The 17,151-nt window shown below is 33.5% G+C and overlaps 1 protein-coding gene across 1 annotated transcript; it reads right to left on the bottom strand.

The window, feature by feature from the left end:
- Positions 1-6,843: 6,843 nt before the first annotated feature.
- Positions 6,844-8,536, bottom strand: LOC145048331 (UDP-glycosyltransferase 87A2-like). The gene is made up of 2 exons (XM_078996790.1): positions 7,943-8,536; positions 6,844-7,864 (listed from the first exon to the last, which is right to left on the bottom strand). Exons 1-2 carry the CDS (start codon positions 8,430-8,432, stop codon positions 6,990-6,992), a joined length of 1,365 nt encoding a protein of 454 aa, XP_078852916.1. The 5' UTR covers positions 8,433-8,536; the 3' UTR covers positions 6,844-6,989.
- Between the last annotated feature and the right edge of the window lie 8,615 nt (positions 8,537-17,151).

The raw sequence follows: 17,151 nt of genomic DNA, 5'->3' as shown, positions 1-17,151 counted from the left end.
ATATGTATTGATTGATGACATGAGACATGATTTCTCGGGGGGGGGGGGGGGGGGGGGGGGGGGAGGGGATCAAGATGGAGAATTAACAGTGTATCAAATTTGCTTAATTATTGTAATCTCATCCTTTTTGTCCAAAGTGAGGGTATTTTGATAACGTACATATATATTAATTATTGTAATCTCATCCTTTTTGCCTTGGACTCGCTGAGTCGGTTCTAGCACTCGTTGAGTCCCATGAAATCCAGGTCTAAGGCTAAGTCCAATATGTTGGGTCACTCCTTTGGAACCTCTAAAAACCCTTCTAGCACTCAACTGGGTTCCTTCAAACCCTAACATAAAAGAGGAGTCTCGCCTCGGACTCGCCGAGTCCTAAGAATGACTCATCGAGTATGTCCAAGTCTCATTTCTCGATTTCCAACGTACAACTCTTGACCAAAAGATAGATCTAAGCTCCTTCAATCGTTCTAGCACGTAAAGTTACAAAATTTACGTGCATGCATGAGACTTTGATCTCAAAAGGACATAAAATAAGCCCTCATGATACATGGGACCTTACATAGGTGCAAAAGCAACCCCTAACTGCCTTGTGACTCCCTTAATGACCTAATTCTTAAGCCTCAACCCCCAACCATGCTTGCAATCATGGTTGGTAACCAAAAATGGCTTATAAAAGCCCTAAATCTCCCCAAAAAAGGGATCTATCAAATGAAAGATCAATATAACAACTTTATACCTCTAATGAACTGTGGATGATGCACAAACTTGGGTTCCCCTGGTCTCCACTTGTTTCCTCAAGTCTTTCACCTTCCTCCGTATGGTCATAACTAGCAAGATCCACAAAAAATGCCTTAGTTCTTCTAAAAAACGGCTAGAGTTTGCTATGTGGAGTTCTGGAAGCATTAGGGGCGAAAAGGGGGCTGATTAAGTGGTTTAAATAGGGTGCAAACCCTCAAACTAGGATTTTTTTCCGGACAACGCCTACTCGCCCACTCCGGACGCCGACTCGTCGAGTAGGTCATTAAACTTCTGCATCCAAGACGCTCCGACTCGATGAGTTGGACCTCAACTTGCCGAGTCCAAGGCCAAAATGAAAGGTACTTGAATGAAATACATACAGGAACTAGGTGCTATAGATCCACCACTCCAAACTCTAGATCTAGTCTCCTAGGGCTTGAATGTCATGTAAAGATTCGATCTTTACATTCATGCATGACATATTTGCTCCATAATGTTAATACAAGCTCCTACAAGGGTTAGATGCACAAGATCTTGTCTCTAGCTCAATAAAGTTCGTGTCTTGGGACTCACAAATCATGCTCAAAGGACTCAAATGACACAAAAAGGATGGGAGAAAACCCTAGAATCTCCCTAAACCAAGATCTCATAAGGAAATGATCAAGCTAGAATCTTATCACCTCCAACCGAAGCAAAACCCTGAAGACCCTCTAGATACGAAGCCTCCTCTTGATCCAAGATTTGATGCTCTCCACTTCTCCTTCAAAAGTGCACTAATAATCACAAGATTAGCTTCTCTCTCGTTCTATAGCTCAAGTGGACGATTAGGATTTCTCTCAAGGAACTAAGGTGGATGGTGAGGCGGAAATGAAGGCTTAAGGCCCCTTAAATAGGTCATAAACCCGAGGATTTAGGGTTTCCTCACACATCGCCAACTCGACGAGTCGGCTCTCTGACTCGTCGAGTTGGTCATTAAACCCACGTGGCCAATCCGCCCAAACTCAACTAGTCGGACACACAACTTGTCGAGTCACTCATAAATCCCAAAAATAAATATATAAATGTAATGCATGAGATTCGGGGATGTTACAGTTCTCCCCCACTTGAATCAGACTTCACCCTCGAAATCATGCTCCGAAAATAACTATGGATATTGCTGGTGCATCTTAGACTCCGGCTCCCAAGTCCACTCGGATCCCTTCCGATGTTGCCACTGAACCTGAACCAGGGGCACCTTTTTTTTCCTTAACACCTTCACCTCCGATCTAAGATCGCTATCAGCCTCTCAATATGGTTAAGACTGTCATCAACCTGAATATCCTCCAATGGCACCACTGTCATCTCATGTCATACAACAATCTCTTTCCCAAGACATCCAACCCATACATGAACTCCCTATCCCGCAAAAGGACGGATCCCTCTGCCACTGCGGTTCCAGTTCTGACTCTTCATAACCTGGAAACTCTAGTAGTTAGACTCTCTGCATGACCGCCCATGCAAAATATCATCATGTCATTCGCTCATCGAATGACCGATCTCAAAATCATACTTCCAACTCTAATTATCTTCATGCGACTGATGAAATCAGATCATTTACCATAACAACTGTCGAACACCCATACCCAACATATCAGTCGATCCAGATCGTACTCTAAAGGAACAAAAGGGTCACATCTCACCAGGGACCCATCAACTGCACTGCTATCAGCACCCATATGAACAAACGAACCCCAATACTTTGTTCTCAACACAAGAAAATGATTGTGCCTGCTCAAAAGTATCCTTGGACCTCTATAAACATAAGCCCCGACTTCCTCTTATATATCCCTTCCAACACTAAGCATCAGGTCAGCTCCTGACCTGGCACCTGGCCCTCCAAAGGCTACTCATTGCACTCCCAATAAAACGAATTTAAAATTGTTTAAACGAAAAGAAAACAATTTGCAAAAAGGTCTTGAACTTAGAAATATTAAACATAACCAAAGAAGAAGAAAGTGAAACAACCTTTGAGACTTTGGTTCCAATGAAGAAGCTCTCTAGAAGTATCCACAAACATTTAACCAACTTGATACGATGCTAGTCTTCACCTTATAATAAAAGAATCTCTTAAGCCTTTAAGAACAATACAAAGCTTTTGTTCTAAAGGAGAGTTCAAGTAAAGTATCAAATCCTTCTTACTTTGATCTTAATACTTCAAGAGATAAAAACTAGAAAGAATCTGGAGTTAGGAAGCCCACAAATTTATGGTTTTTGGCTAGTAAAAGAAGAGATACACGTAATCCTTTTAATCATCTTAATCTGAATTCTTACCCATTGAGTCTTGATGCTTTAAAACACCATGTATCTAGCAACAAAAGACTATAAGTGTAAGAACATGAATTTGTAATTAAATAAATACAATCATGTCTTCTTTCCCTTTACGGTCTTCTTGAATATTTTATAAAAAGAAGATGCTAGTTTTTCTATAAATTCTTTTAATTTTGTAAATTAAAAAAAATTACAAATTCATATAAGACAAAACCCCCCTTGTTGGTCCAAAAAGATATGCATGACATAATAAAATGTAACACCTACGTTTTCCACTAGACATTAATAAAGATGATGAAGTGGTTAGGATCAATAATTGTAATCTTTAAGGTTAACAAAAGAGGGTTATTTGATTATCATAGGTATTTGTGTGTGTGTGTGTGTGTATATATATATATATATATATATATATATGAATACATTGTGTATAGCCTGTGAGTGAGACGAAGTAGTCGTAATAAGGATTTAGGAGGTATAAGGAGCGCTCAAAACGAACTTATAATGGATGAGTTATAACACGTTGAAGTTTCACGTTCAAACCGGCACAGCTACGATATCGTAAATAGCAAATTGGAGTTAGGACGATTATTAGCCTTAGAAATCTAAACCAAATTCGTAATAGACATTAAAGCGAGAGCGTATATATAGAGAACACCCCAATCTGACTTTGTAAGAGGAAGTTATAGGATTTTAGAAGTTTTAGCATAACAGTATATGGATCAGAAACCGAAGTAGAAATCGATTGATTGTTAGGAAAAGAAATATAAACGAGGGTTGAAGATCTCGTCCATATGGTTCCGTCGATATAAAGACAGTTGAGAACGGATATCATATGAGGAAGTTATGAATTTTTAACGGACTTTAACAATCTAAGCCTGTTAAAAATATAACTTTAAAAATAAAGTCAAAATTAGCCGACGGAGTCTAAACAAAAGTTGTAGATCTTGTCCAGAGCTTTCCGGAGATATAAAGAACATCGAAAACAGAACTCGTATGATGAAGATACGATTTTCTGAAGTTTTTCAAGAAGCATCACGTGTAGATATGTTGCACAGCACGCACCTTCTAGAAGGTGGGGCATGTACCACCATATTTGTTACGCATAGCAGAAAATAGGAGGAGCTACGTCTTAGGTGTGCGCGACACGCACTCTAGGCACGACACACAGTTGTTCTATGAATAGGCTTCGACTGATCATTAGTTTCCTTACTTCCCATCCTCATCCTCCTCGTCTTCATCCTCTCTTTCTCTTCATCTCTCTCTCTCTCTCTCTCTCTCTCTCTCTCTCTCCCTCCCTCTCTTCATCTCTCTCAAAATTCCCTCGATTTTAGCCTATTTCCTTTAGTTTTAGCCATCGTTGAAGCCCTGTGATCCCTGAAAAAGTGGTAGCCAGTGAGTAGAAGCTCTGCCAGCTCAATTTCATAACTTCTGTCAGGAAGAACCTCTGAAGGTTAAGCTACACTCTAGTTTTTTCTGTGTAACTTATATTTATAATCGTAAGTTGTTCTACAAACCTATAATAATATTTATCAGTAATTCCATGTCGTTATATTGATTGATCTACTTACGAGAGATGTGTCTAGAATGGTCATGTTGGCTTGGTTGTCGGATTTCAAAAAAGACTATATGTTGAAATGTTCCTGCCTCCTAACTGTCTTGCATGGCTGATCTTTACTTGATAGATCTTGATGTAGACATTAGGATTAGTGAGGATCTAGATTATTCTTAGTCTCTAGGATCATTAGACTAAAACATTGTAGTAATTATACTTAGTTTACGTCAAGGAATATCTGAGGTGTTAGACGAAGCTTTGTCCAGATCACCAGTTACCCATTTTATCAAGTGAGTGCATAGTTACTTTCATCTTACACATAGGTATGAAGTATTTAAGATAATTACATGCTATATGTGCCTATTATCTATATTCTTGATATCTATGCTAGACAAACGATTTATACATGTTTTACTCGATTTTAACCCGTATATGTATATTATTACTTATAAATATTTTCGATAAAGATGGGTAGATATAAGATGATATATATGATGAGAGATGAAATGTGATATAGATGATGAAAGATGAAAGATGATATAGATGATTAGAAGCCTTGGCTTTAAAGATGATCCAATTGTTTAACGAAGTATAGATAACGACCACAAACTATTCTAGATAGTCCAGTGGAACGCTAGCAGGCTCGCAACCTGTAAGTGTTTTTGAACTTAATATTCACCAGGTGTACTCCATCACTCCTGGTTACCTTAATGACATATATTGCGATGGACTCCCCTAAGCATTATTGTGTATCTCGAAGATGATCATTATGATATATCCCTGGAAATTAGATGTTAGGGGTAGAGAATGAGGATAATGAGAAGGGGTAATCTGGTTCATGACTTGATAATAATAAATAAAGATTTAATTATTGTGGCTTGAAAACCCGACGTGCTCACCAGACCCCCAAGTCCGACTTACTCAATTTCTTATATTACAAGTAGTGACACAAGAACATAGGTGGGATGATATGATGAGAGGTTTATTGATGCATGTAGGCCAGTAGTTTAGACAAACTAGTATAAGACATGTATTATTTCGTTTATGCTTATGGTACTGTATCGACAATGATATCTCAATGTTCTTAATATAAATAAAATACATTTTTTTCGGAAATATTTTGATAATATTAGTATCATGTTTTTTGGAACAAATTCTGCAATATTATTCTTTTAAGGATACTCTAATTTCAAAATAAACATAAATAAATCGGTCTTATTTTGTCGTGAAATTAGGGATGCAACATAAAACATACCTTATGATATATATATATATATATATATATATATATATATATATATATATATATATATATATATATATATATATATATATATATATATATATATTGATATTGATATTTACCAATAAAAATTAAATTTTCATAAAATAAATAATTTCTAGTTAATTAGAAGATATATATTTATTTATCAAGAATCAGATTCTTATAAATAATATATTTGCATCAAATTGTTGTTAATTTCATCTTTTAGGATCATATATTATCTAGCAATATCATTTTATAATAACTATTAAGTATATATAATTTTCAAAAATTTTAACATTTTTAATATAACGTAACATAATAACTTAAATAATAATAGCCAGTTAATATATTAAATTTGTGTAGGGTATAAATCAAAAATGTAAAACAAAATGATGCAATATTATAAGTTAAAAAAAAAAAAAAAAAAAAAAAAAAAAAAAAAAAAAAAAAAAAAAGCAAATGTGAGGTCTTTTATCTAGGAACCATATATACCTCATTTTTGTGATACATAACAACTCTATAATGGATTGGTTTACTTGAATGATTTTTTGTGACAAAAAAAAAATTAAAATGAAAAATAGCCTTTTATATCTTTCACAAGTTATGGCATTGATATGAATAGGTATGGGACCTACCATATCATTGAAATTTTCAATTAAAGAAAAAAATTTGCTATTTAAACACGGAGGATATGGGTGGAGAGTTTTATTTATTTTTTTTTGGATCATATCATTATTTCCCTTACTTTTTTTTCTTTCACTTAAAATCTAATGAGTGGACAAGAAGTTTCCTTCACTATTTTTTTTTAATTTAAAAAATATATATATATTTCGTATAGATATTATACTCATTTGGTAGGGAATTAAAAACAATATATATATATTAATTTTTAGTAGATATATAATTTAATAAATATTAAAAAATAATAATAGGATTCTCTCACCACCTCTATTTTAAGATATTTTTAGCTTGAAATTTTTTTAAAAACTCATATTATGGATGTTTTAAAATGTTTTCTTTCTAAACGGTGGTCATGTTGTGGATACTCTTACAACAAGATGATGATACTACCATTCGCTAGCTAATTTAGGCCTAACAATCATAACCGAAATAATTGATTGATCAATTCTAGTGACTTTTTGATATGTCGTTGATGAAAGAATCAATATCAATTTGAGCAGAGCCTTCTTCTTCGATTGCTTGTCGAGAAATCTTTTTGACTTCCAATGCCCTTCGCCTCATCTCTTTCCCCTCTTCACTTTCCCCATCCATAAAACACTTAACGAGTTTAGCAATTTCTTCTCGAGTGACCAAATTACCCTCTTCGATCCTCACCCTCTTTCCCATCTTCCAATCTTCCACAATCATCTTACTATTCGGAACTTGATCCCAAAATATTGGAAACGTGAGCATCGGCACACCCGAAAAAGCACCTTCTTTCGTCGAATTCCAACCACAATGTGACCAAAATGCCCCTATGGAACCATGGCACAACACTCTTAATTGGTCACACCAAGGTATAACAAGGGCATTTTCGTCATTTCCATTTTTAAATCGAGAAATTCCGTCGCCCCTTGCAATCCACATGTAACGTACACCACTGTCGCGCACACCGCCAATGATTTCTTCCAACTGGGCATTCGAGACCGAGAGAAAACTTCCTTGTGAGATGTATAACACCGAACCATTGGGTTGATGGTCTAGCCATTTTATATAATCAGGGGTATTTTGGTCATTTTCAATGTTGTCCAAATTGAAGTAAGGTATTGCTGGTCCAATGGCGTATATGGGTATCGAAAGCTCGGATTTAATGGCATCGATGACTTGGGATTCGAGCTCGTAAACCGACACAAAAAGAAGAAACTGAGCTTTCGTCGCCATTGAAATGGCTTGCAGAGTTACTGGCAAAACTTCTTTGCCATTGCCATTGAAGCCTGTCACAAGATCAGACACGCGTATTGGACGAACTCCAGGTATGTAATCAACTTCTTCCTCAGCTTTTTCTACAGAATATCAAACCAATTATCAGATCGAGTCATGGATCTACAAGAACAAAGGTTTTCCGTTTTCCTCAAACATACCTGAGAAATAATCTCCGACGTGGCCGTTTTTGAGGAGGAGATCATAATAGTAGGTCAAGGAGAACACCGTCGCCGACATCGTAAACAATGACGCCACCGGAATATTCATTCGATTTCCGAGATTAATTACCCAAATAAGGTACGTATCGTATAACAGGACACTCGCCGGAACCTCCATCTGTCGGAGTAATTGCTCTACCGGATCCTCCATTTTCGTTTGTGTGGCATTGATGAAGCCAGGGAAGTCGGCGGCTCGGTTCACCTCGGAAGGGATGACGTTAGGGATGGTAGCGAAGCAGATGTTAGTCGGTTTTGGCTCGGAGCCGATGAAGCCCAGCCATTCTTCTGTAACGACGAAGGTGACGAGGAAGTCGGAAGGACGGCGGAGAGCAATGAGCTTGCAGAGGTTCATCATGGGGTTGATATGGCCTCTGCCGGGGTATGGTATCGCCACCACATGGCAGCTGATGGTGGCTGCCGGATCTGACATTAACAGGCTAGAAGTGAAATTGGAGGACGGAAAGGTTAAGCGTGGAGATATGTGCGCCAACACTGATTTTAAGGTGTTTGATACCCGCACTCCTATCCCACAACTCAAGGTTTTTATTGCACATACCAATCTAAAACATCAATTATATAGGTTTATTTTTTTAAGGACTTTATAATTACTTTAATCATTTCTTTATAGATCTATTAATTTTTAATAAAACAAGATAAAAATAATGTTTACCTTTTTTTCAAAGAATGCCACGACTTTTGTTTTTGCCTGCTTATCAACCTTGCTTTAATTTTTTTTTTTATATATAATTATTTAAGATATGTCAATTTATATATTTTTTATATATTTCTTTTAGTATTTAACTTTTTTTTACTATTTAAAAATAAACGTTTACTAGTAGTAATAGATATGTATATAAATTTGACGTTGCACGAGTAATAATATAGTGGTTCACGTTATGTAATATTTAAAATAGTTATTTGTCACATAATAATATATATTTCTCTAATAATAATTTATATCTACTGAAAAATACTCAAAAAAAATTATGGATTTAATTTATGATTTTGTAATTTATATATAATTAAAAACCGATGAAAAAAAATAATAAAAAATAAAATTATTAAAAGTTGATTAAATATTTCGCCAGCGATAACGTTAAAATAGGAGTCATTCGGTACATCAAATAATTATACATATAAAAATATATATTAGAAGTTATATTTCATCGTTGTTTCATCGGACCACCGAACCACCACGTTGCCGCCGTTGGACCACCGAATCCTCGGACCATCAGGCGTTACGCTGATACCACCGTCATATTGTTTATAATTTTTTCTTACTTTTTCAACTCTTCTTTAAACTTTTTACAACGTTTGAACATATATTTTTAACGTTTTTTTCAAAAAAAAATCATGAGCTGTAGAAAAAAGTTTCAAATTCAGATGATTTGATTTTGTTAAGAGCGAGTTTCGAATAAACGGAAAAAAATGTCAAAAAGTTAAAACTAAATAATATCATCAAAAAGTTCAAAAAAAAAAGACAAACAAAACATCAATAAATAAATAAATAAACATTAAATCTACATATTCGAATAAAACGGCAAGAAAATTAAATAAAAATGATTAAATATAAATAAAATAATAAATCATAATATTAAATTATTAATAAATAATGATTTTTAATAATTTAGATAATTAATTTAATATTACTAAATAAGTTGATCTTTTATTTTTTGCAAATTAAAATTTAATATTATTAAATAAGTTGATTCTTTGTGTTTTGCTAATTAAAATCTCAAAATATAAAGAGATATGTAACAAACAAATAAAAATAAGACATATATTAATATATATATATATATATATATATATATATATATATATATATATATATATATATATATATATATATATATATATATAAAGAAAAAAAAAAAAAGATGAATGTGGTTTGGCAAAGAAAAAAAAAGTAGTGTTTATTTGTAAAGTACTAGAAAGTAATTATGATGAATACAATTTCCTAGATTTAATTTGTTTAAAAGAAATAGATTGGTGTGTGACAAATGCTATAAATACTTTTCCTTTTTTGAGTTTTTCCAATTCCACCATCATGCGACTTTTTTATTTATTTATTTATTTATTAGCTATTATTACTATTATTGTAATTATTATTATAAATTTCAACAATTTTATAAAATTCGGATAACATTTTAAAATTCAGATGAAATTTTAAATTCATACGATATTATAAATTTGGACGACATAATAAAATTCGAACGACTATATAAAACGAAATAAAAGCAAAATTTGTCTTTATTTATCACGAATATATTAATTGGTTCGTTATTACATTTTGTGGTGCGTTATGCGGATTGAAAATAAAATTTACTTTTGTTCCATTTTATATAGCCGTTCAAATTTTATAATGTTGTTCAAATTTTATAATGTTGTCCGAATTTTAATATGTTGTCCGAATTTTATATGGTTATCGAAAATAATAATAATAATAATAATAATAATAATAATAATAATAATAATAATAAAAGAAAAAATAAAAGAAAAAACAACAAAAAAAAAAAACAAAAAGGGAAAAAAGAAAAAAAACAATGATATCAAATCAAATCTAAAAGGTTAATTAGATTGATGTTAGGAGGGATAAAATTAGTTAATAAGATACTTATATATAATATCTAAATTGGATTTGCCTTTATTAATTTAATAATTTTAGACAAATTTATATAAATGGTCTTATGATTTACTAAATTCACAATTTCAGTTCTTTTAAATTTATACTGACAAACATAATCTTTATGATTTTTAAAACTTACATGGTTGATCCATGTAGTTTTATTTACTAAAGGGTTTTTTTTTAAACGATAAATTTAACATAATCCTAACTACACCTTAAATCTATCTATGTCTACGATGAGACTTAAACCCTCAACCTTAAGGAAAGTGGGCAATACCGGATACTGCTAAGATATAATACCAAAGGGCTTTTAGCCCAACGGTATTCGGTGTTGCCCTCCGTCTTTGAGGTCGAGGGTTCGAGTCACACTGTGGACATATGTGGAATAATTTAGTAGCTGTTTAGTATATATTTGTATTTGCCATTAAAAAAAATGTAGTTTTATTTGATTACAAATTTGATATGAATTTACCATTATATTCTTTTCTAATTTTATTTTCATTTTCTAAATGTAATTTTACTTTTTAAAAAACGAAAATAAATAACCTACAACCCCCTCAACGTTACCCCCACCCTTCATTTCTCTTTTTAGGTTATAGATCGTACTTCCACCCATATATTTCATACTCTTAGTTCTCTCAATAGGAAAAAAAATTAGAAGAAAGCCATCACCCGATATAAATAATAAACAAAATCAAACTCATATTTAACATCCAAACCCAAACAACAACTCTTCAGGGAAAGTGAAAACTAATTTGAAATAACTATATATAAAAATCAAAGAACATGTGTATGTACAAAATAAAACACCACCTTTAATTCAAATTCAACCTTACTTATTTTATTGAACCTACCTGTAACACCAACCATCATCGTCTCCAGCATCAACAACTCAACCGCCATGATTACTTTTTCGCTTTCTCTCTACTTTCTCTCTCTTCCCGTGATTCTCTCTGACGGTATTGCGATCTAGTTTGTGTTTCGCTGACGCTGCTTCTCCGATGTTCATTCGTTCATCGTAGAAGCATTTTCTCTTCCCTTTTCTGGTGTGCTGATGGGTGCTTCTTCCAAGAAGAATCGGTTGAAGGATGTAAAAGTAAAGCCTCCTGATAGGAGTGTTGTTGTTTGATATGTTAGGACGGAAGTTGATTTGAGTTAGGTTGTTCTGCCTGGGGTGGTTGAGCAATATTATGCTACCTTTCGGTGTGTATGGCTGTTTTGAATGAAGAAAAAATATCGGAGGAATTGGATAAAGGGATAAACAAGGAGAATAAGGGCAAGGGTGTGGTGGATGATGAAGGTTTTACTAAGGTTGTTAATAAAAAGGTAAAAGGGGGTGTTGATGGAGTAGGAACTAGTAGATCAATGGAAGCTTCTGGAAACATGTATAAGCAAAGGAATAATAGGAAATATGGGTATTTTAATAAGGGAAACAACTTTAAGGGTAATGGTGGGAACAAAGGAGGAAATTGAAGGGGTCAAAATGGAAATTGGAATAAGAGAGGGATGAGTCATTGGAATTTTAAAAAAAATCAAAATTTTGAGAAGTATAATGCTTTACCTGTTATGGCTAATAACCAAGGGAATAAGGAGAGTAATAATCAGGGGGAAAATTAAACAGATCTCAAAAAATATGGAAGGTGTTAAGAAGGTTTTAAGTAAGAATGTTGATGTTGTTGATGAGAGCAGTAATAAAAACATATTTGAAATTCTAACTATGATTATTAATGAAGTTGTTGATTGTATGGAGGAAGATGCCAAGGGGAATAAGGTTGATGATCATAATATTGCTGAAAATAATGATATATCCAGGCTTGCTTTAGAAGAGACCAAGAAGGTTTAAGGGACTCTTAATAATAATGGGACTGGTGAAGTAGTGAAAAAAATTGTGGTATTATTACTAATTCTAGTAGAATGATGAGTAATAATAGTATTGAGGGGGATAGTAGGACGGAAAGAATGAAATCCTAGGCATTTGAGGAGGTAAATGCCAAAAACTCTAGTCTTATCCAATGATGTCTATTGGTGTTTGGAATATTAGGGGGATGAATAAAACTGTTAAGAAAATGGAGGTTATTGAAGTTATTAGAAGCAATAATCTTGGGATTTGTGCTGTTGTGGTGTCTCATGTTAAGGTCTTAAACCTTAAGAAGGTGTGTCTTAAGACTTTTGGACAGTAGGAGTGGGTCTTAAACCTTGAGAAGGTGTGTCTGGCACTAGAATAATTGTTGGTTGGAATCCTAGATTATTTGATGTGATGGTGATATCTCAAACCAAACAAGTTATTCATTGTTATGTTAGATTCTGTGATTCTAATTATAGCATGTACTTGGCCTTTGTTTTTGCTGCTTCGAGCTATATAGAGAGAAGGTTGTTGTGGGATAATTTGGTGCAACATAGTTTGGTTGTTAGAAAGGATGCATGGGTAATTTTAGGTAACTTTAATGTAGCTTTGAAACCTTCAGGATATTCTAAATGCTCCTTTAGAATTCCGGAAGGTGTTTTTGATTTTTTTGAATGTATAAATAAAATTTAAGTCGAGGACATCAATTGTATTGGATTTCAGTTCACTTAGACTAAATCTCCAGTTGGTAATAAGGGAATTTTGAAGAAGTTAGATAGGGTGATGGCTAACTTGAAATTTATTAAAAATTATCCTTTGGCTCAAGCTGTGTTCAAGCCTTATCGGATTTCGGATCATTGTCCTGCTATTTTAAATATTCCTATGTGCAAGCCTAGATGGAAACCTTCCTTTAGGTTTTATAATTTTATTACGGATAAGGAAGAGTTCTTGCCTATGGTTATAGAGATTTGGGACTCTAATATTGAGGGGTACTTTATGTTTAAGGTTTTTCAAAAGATGAAACTCCTAAAAAAGCCATATCGTGAGTTATGCATCCAATATAGGGGTTCTGGGAAAATAATTCAAGAGTTGAGGAGGGATCTGGACATTAAACAAGGAGAAATTGATTTGGATCCGTTTAATGTCAAGCTTAGGGAGGAGCATTCCAATATTCTTTTTGAATATAATGTTGCTTGTGAAGATGAAGAGAAACTCCTCATTCAAAGATCGAAAATAAATTGGTTAATGGAAGGAGATAAAAATACCAATTTTTCCATAAATTTGTCAATAGTAGGATTAATAAAAGTCGTATCTCTATGGTGCTTGATGAAGAGGGAAGATGGATAAGTGGGAAAGCTATGAAGGATAAATTCGTTGATCATTTCAGGAAATTTTTGGGATTTGAAGATGTGACTGATCCTACTATTTTTGATGATGGTTTTTTTTGTAATAAGCTGGATAATAGAGTGGCTATGGACATGATCAGGGTGGTGATAGATGATGAGATTAAATTTGCGATGTTTGATATTGATGGCAATCATGCTCCTGGTCTAGATGGCTTATAGTCTAAATTTTTTAAGAGTGTTTGGAGCATTGTTGGTCCGGAGGTTTGTAAGGCTGTGAGGGAATTTTTTTGGAAAGGAAAACTATTGAAGAGACTTAATGTTACGAGAATTGTGTTGGTTCCTAAGGTGGATGTTCCTAGGAAAGTTACGAATTTCAGACCTATAACTTGTTGTGGTACTATTTACAAGTGTATTAGCAAGCTTATAGTGAACGGAATAAGAAATTATTTGGGAGATATTGTTGATTTGAATAAATCTGCTTTTATTCCTGGGAGATCCATCTTAGAGAATATTCTTCTTGCCCTGGATTTAATGGTGGGGTATAAAAAAAGATGGGAGCTCCTAAATGTGCCTTAAAAATTGACATACAGAAGGCTTACAATATGGTGGATTGGAAGTTTCTTAAAAGGTCTCTCATTGGGTTTGGGTTTCATCTGATAATGATTCAATGGATTATGGCTTGTGTGTCATCTCCGTGGTTCAGGTTGAATTTTAATGGTGATGATCATGGATTTTTTTGAAGGTAAAGGGGGCCTAAGGCAGGAAAATCCTCTATCTCCTTACCTTTTTACTATTGTTATGGAGGTTTTTAACCTCATTCTTAAGAAGAAGTGAAAGTTGTCATAACTTTAAATTTCACAGCAAGTGTAGATCCCAAAGAATTACCTATTTATGTTTTACTAATGATTTGTTGGTTTTTGGTTATGGGAATAGTATCTCGTCTAGAGTTATAAAGGAGTCTCTTGATGTCTTTAAAAACATTTCGGGTCTGAATGCTAGTTTGGCCAAAAGCCAGATTTTCTTTAGCTGTGTGAAGCCAAATATGCGAAGAATTATCTTGGGTATCCCTCCGTTTGATGTTGGTAAATTCCCATTTAAGTATCTTGGAGTTCCTATGTGTATCACAAAGATGTTTTTGTAGAGATTGTAAACAATTTGTTGAAAAAATAAACATTTCGGGTCTGAATGCTAGGTTGCAACTTATTAATGTTGTTCTGATATCTATCCATGTGTATTGGGCTTCAATTTTTAAAATTTATGTAACCATCATTAAGGAGATTGAGAAGCTATGTAGAAGCTATTTATGGGCTAATGGCGAAGTGGTTAAAGGGAAAGCTAAAGTCAGTTGGAATAATATTTGTAGGCCTAAAGAATTTGGTGGTCTTGGAGTTAAGGATTTGAGGAAATGGAATGATGCCCTTTTAGCTAAACATGTTTGGAATGTTATTAAAAATAAAAATTCTCTTTGGGTTCAATGGGTGAGAAATAACTATATCAGGGACATAAGTTTTAGGATATTATGCAGAAAAAAAAATATGAATTGGACATGGAAAAGGTTCCTTGAAGTTAGGAAAGTTATTAGGGCACATGTTGTGTCATGCGTATGGGTGTTCGTTTGGATGGATCGGTTTGATCCGATCCAATCAAGTGAATCCAAATTGATTTCGGTTTTCAAAACATGGATCCGAATAGTCCAAACTAAATTCAAATCCAATCCGATCCGATCCAATTACAATTCGGTTGGATCAGTTTTTATAATTCGGTTTTCAAAAACCGAAACATTTTAAAACGACATATAATTATAATATTACCCAATTTTACACAAGATATGAAAAAATTTATTTAGTTGTGATTTGAAATTTACGTACAAACAACTACTAAGCAGATTAATTATAGTTAAATATTTTATAGATAGAAAACTTTTAAGAGATAATACATATTGATGTTTTTTTATCGGGTGAAATATTTTGAACCTATATGAAAAAATAAATTACAAAATGACTAGATAACTATAGATATATATATTATAAATAAATAAATAATAAATGTTTATTTGGTTTTTTTGGACTATTTGGTTCTTATTTTATAAACCAAAACCAATTCGAAATCCAAAATAATAATTTGGTTTTGTTGAAAACCAATCCAAAAATCCGAATATCCGAACCAAATAGTCCAATCCAAATTGTCCAATTGGACAATTCGGTTTTATCCAAATAGTGAACAACCCTAGTCATGCGTTGGGAATAGGATGAATACGTCACTTTGGCATGACTAGTGGCATCCAATTGGAATCCTAAGTGCTATTATATCTAGAAGGGAATGGGTTAGTAAAGGGTTCAATGACATGTCTATGGTCAGTGATGTTATGGTTAATGATCACTACTTGTGGCATATTGAATGGGTGAATGAATGTCCAAGATTGATGGATGGTCCTATGTTTTGTAATGATGCTAATCGGATGGATATAACTGTTTGGAGAGATAAGATTGGGATAAGTAAACAATTTTCAAGTAAACAGGTATGGATTGATATTAACAGCTTTGGTGTTAAAGTGCCTTGGTATGATATTATGTGGTTTGGTAATAGCATCCCTAGAAATTCTTTTATTTTATGGATGGCTATCTTGAATAAACTGAAAACTCAGGATCAGGTTAAAAGCTGGGAAGCCAAGGGTAATTTGATGTCCTCTCTGTTTAGTTACAAATGATTCCCATGACCATCTTTTTTCAAATGTGAGTATTCTCATCATATTTGGAGTCATTTCTGTAATAAGATGGGGCTTTATTTCAGTTATGATGATTGGAATGATCTTATTTTGAAGTTTTGTGGATACATTAAAGGGAAGGTTGTTGAATCTGTGGTCAAGAAAATTACGTTAGCCATTTGTGTTGCCCATGTTTGGAAGGAGAGAAATTCTAGACTTTTTAGAAATACTATTAAATCACACAAGGAGGTGGTTCACTGTATTGAAACTTATTAACATATATTTAGTACTTGTATTAGAATCATGTTCATGAAAAAAAGTATGCACTCACTTGATGAAATGAGTGACTAACAATTTTGGCAACTCTTCGCTTCGCTCTTCCATTGAGACCTAGATGTATAAATCAGTAAGCCTTAGTCTAGTTTCATAATTCTTGGTGATTGTAATAGTCTAAATCTATTAATAATATCAATGTCTACATCAAGATCTACCAAGTAAGGAATAACTAGGTATAATCATATCAGAGGTAGGGTTCGTTTGGTATACATAGTATACTGTTTGGAAATCTCACTTTAAACACCTTACTATATCTAGCCTAGAAGTCACCCCCATAAGTAGATATTTTTT

Source organism: Lactuca saligna, chromosome 5 (genome assembly GCF_052625555.1).
Source record: "Lactuca saligna cultivar CGN05327 chromosome 5, ASM5262555v1, whole genome shotgun sequence".
Classification (NCBI taxonomy): Eukaryota; Viridiplantae; Streptophyta; class Magnoliopsida; order Asterales; family Asteraceae; genus Lactuca; species Lactuca saligna.
This window is presented reverse-complemented; position numbering and strand designations above follow the sequence as displayed.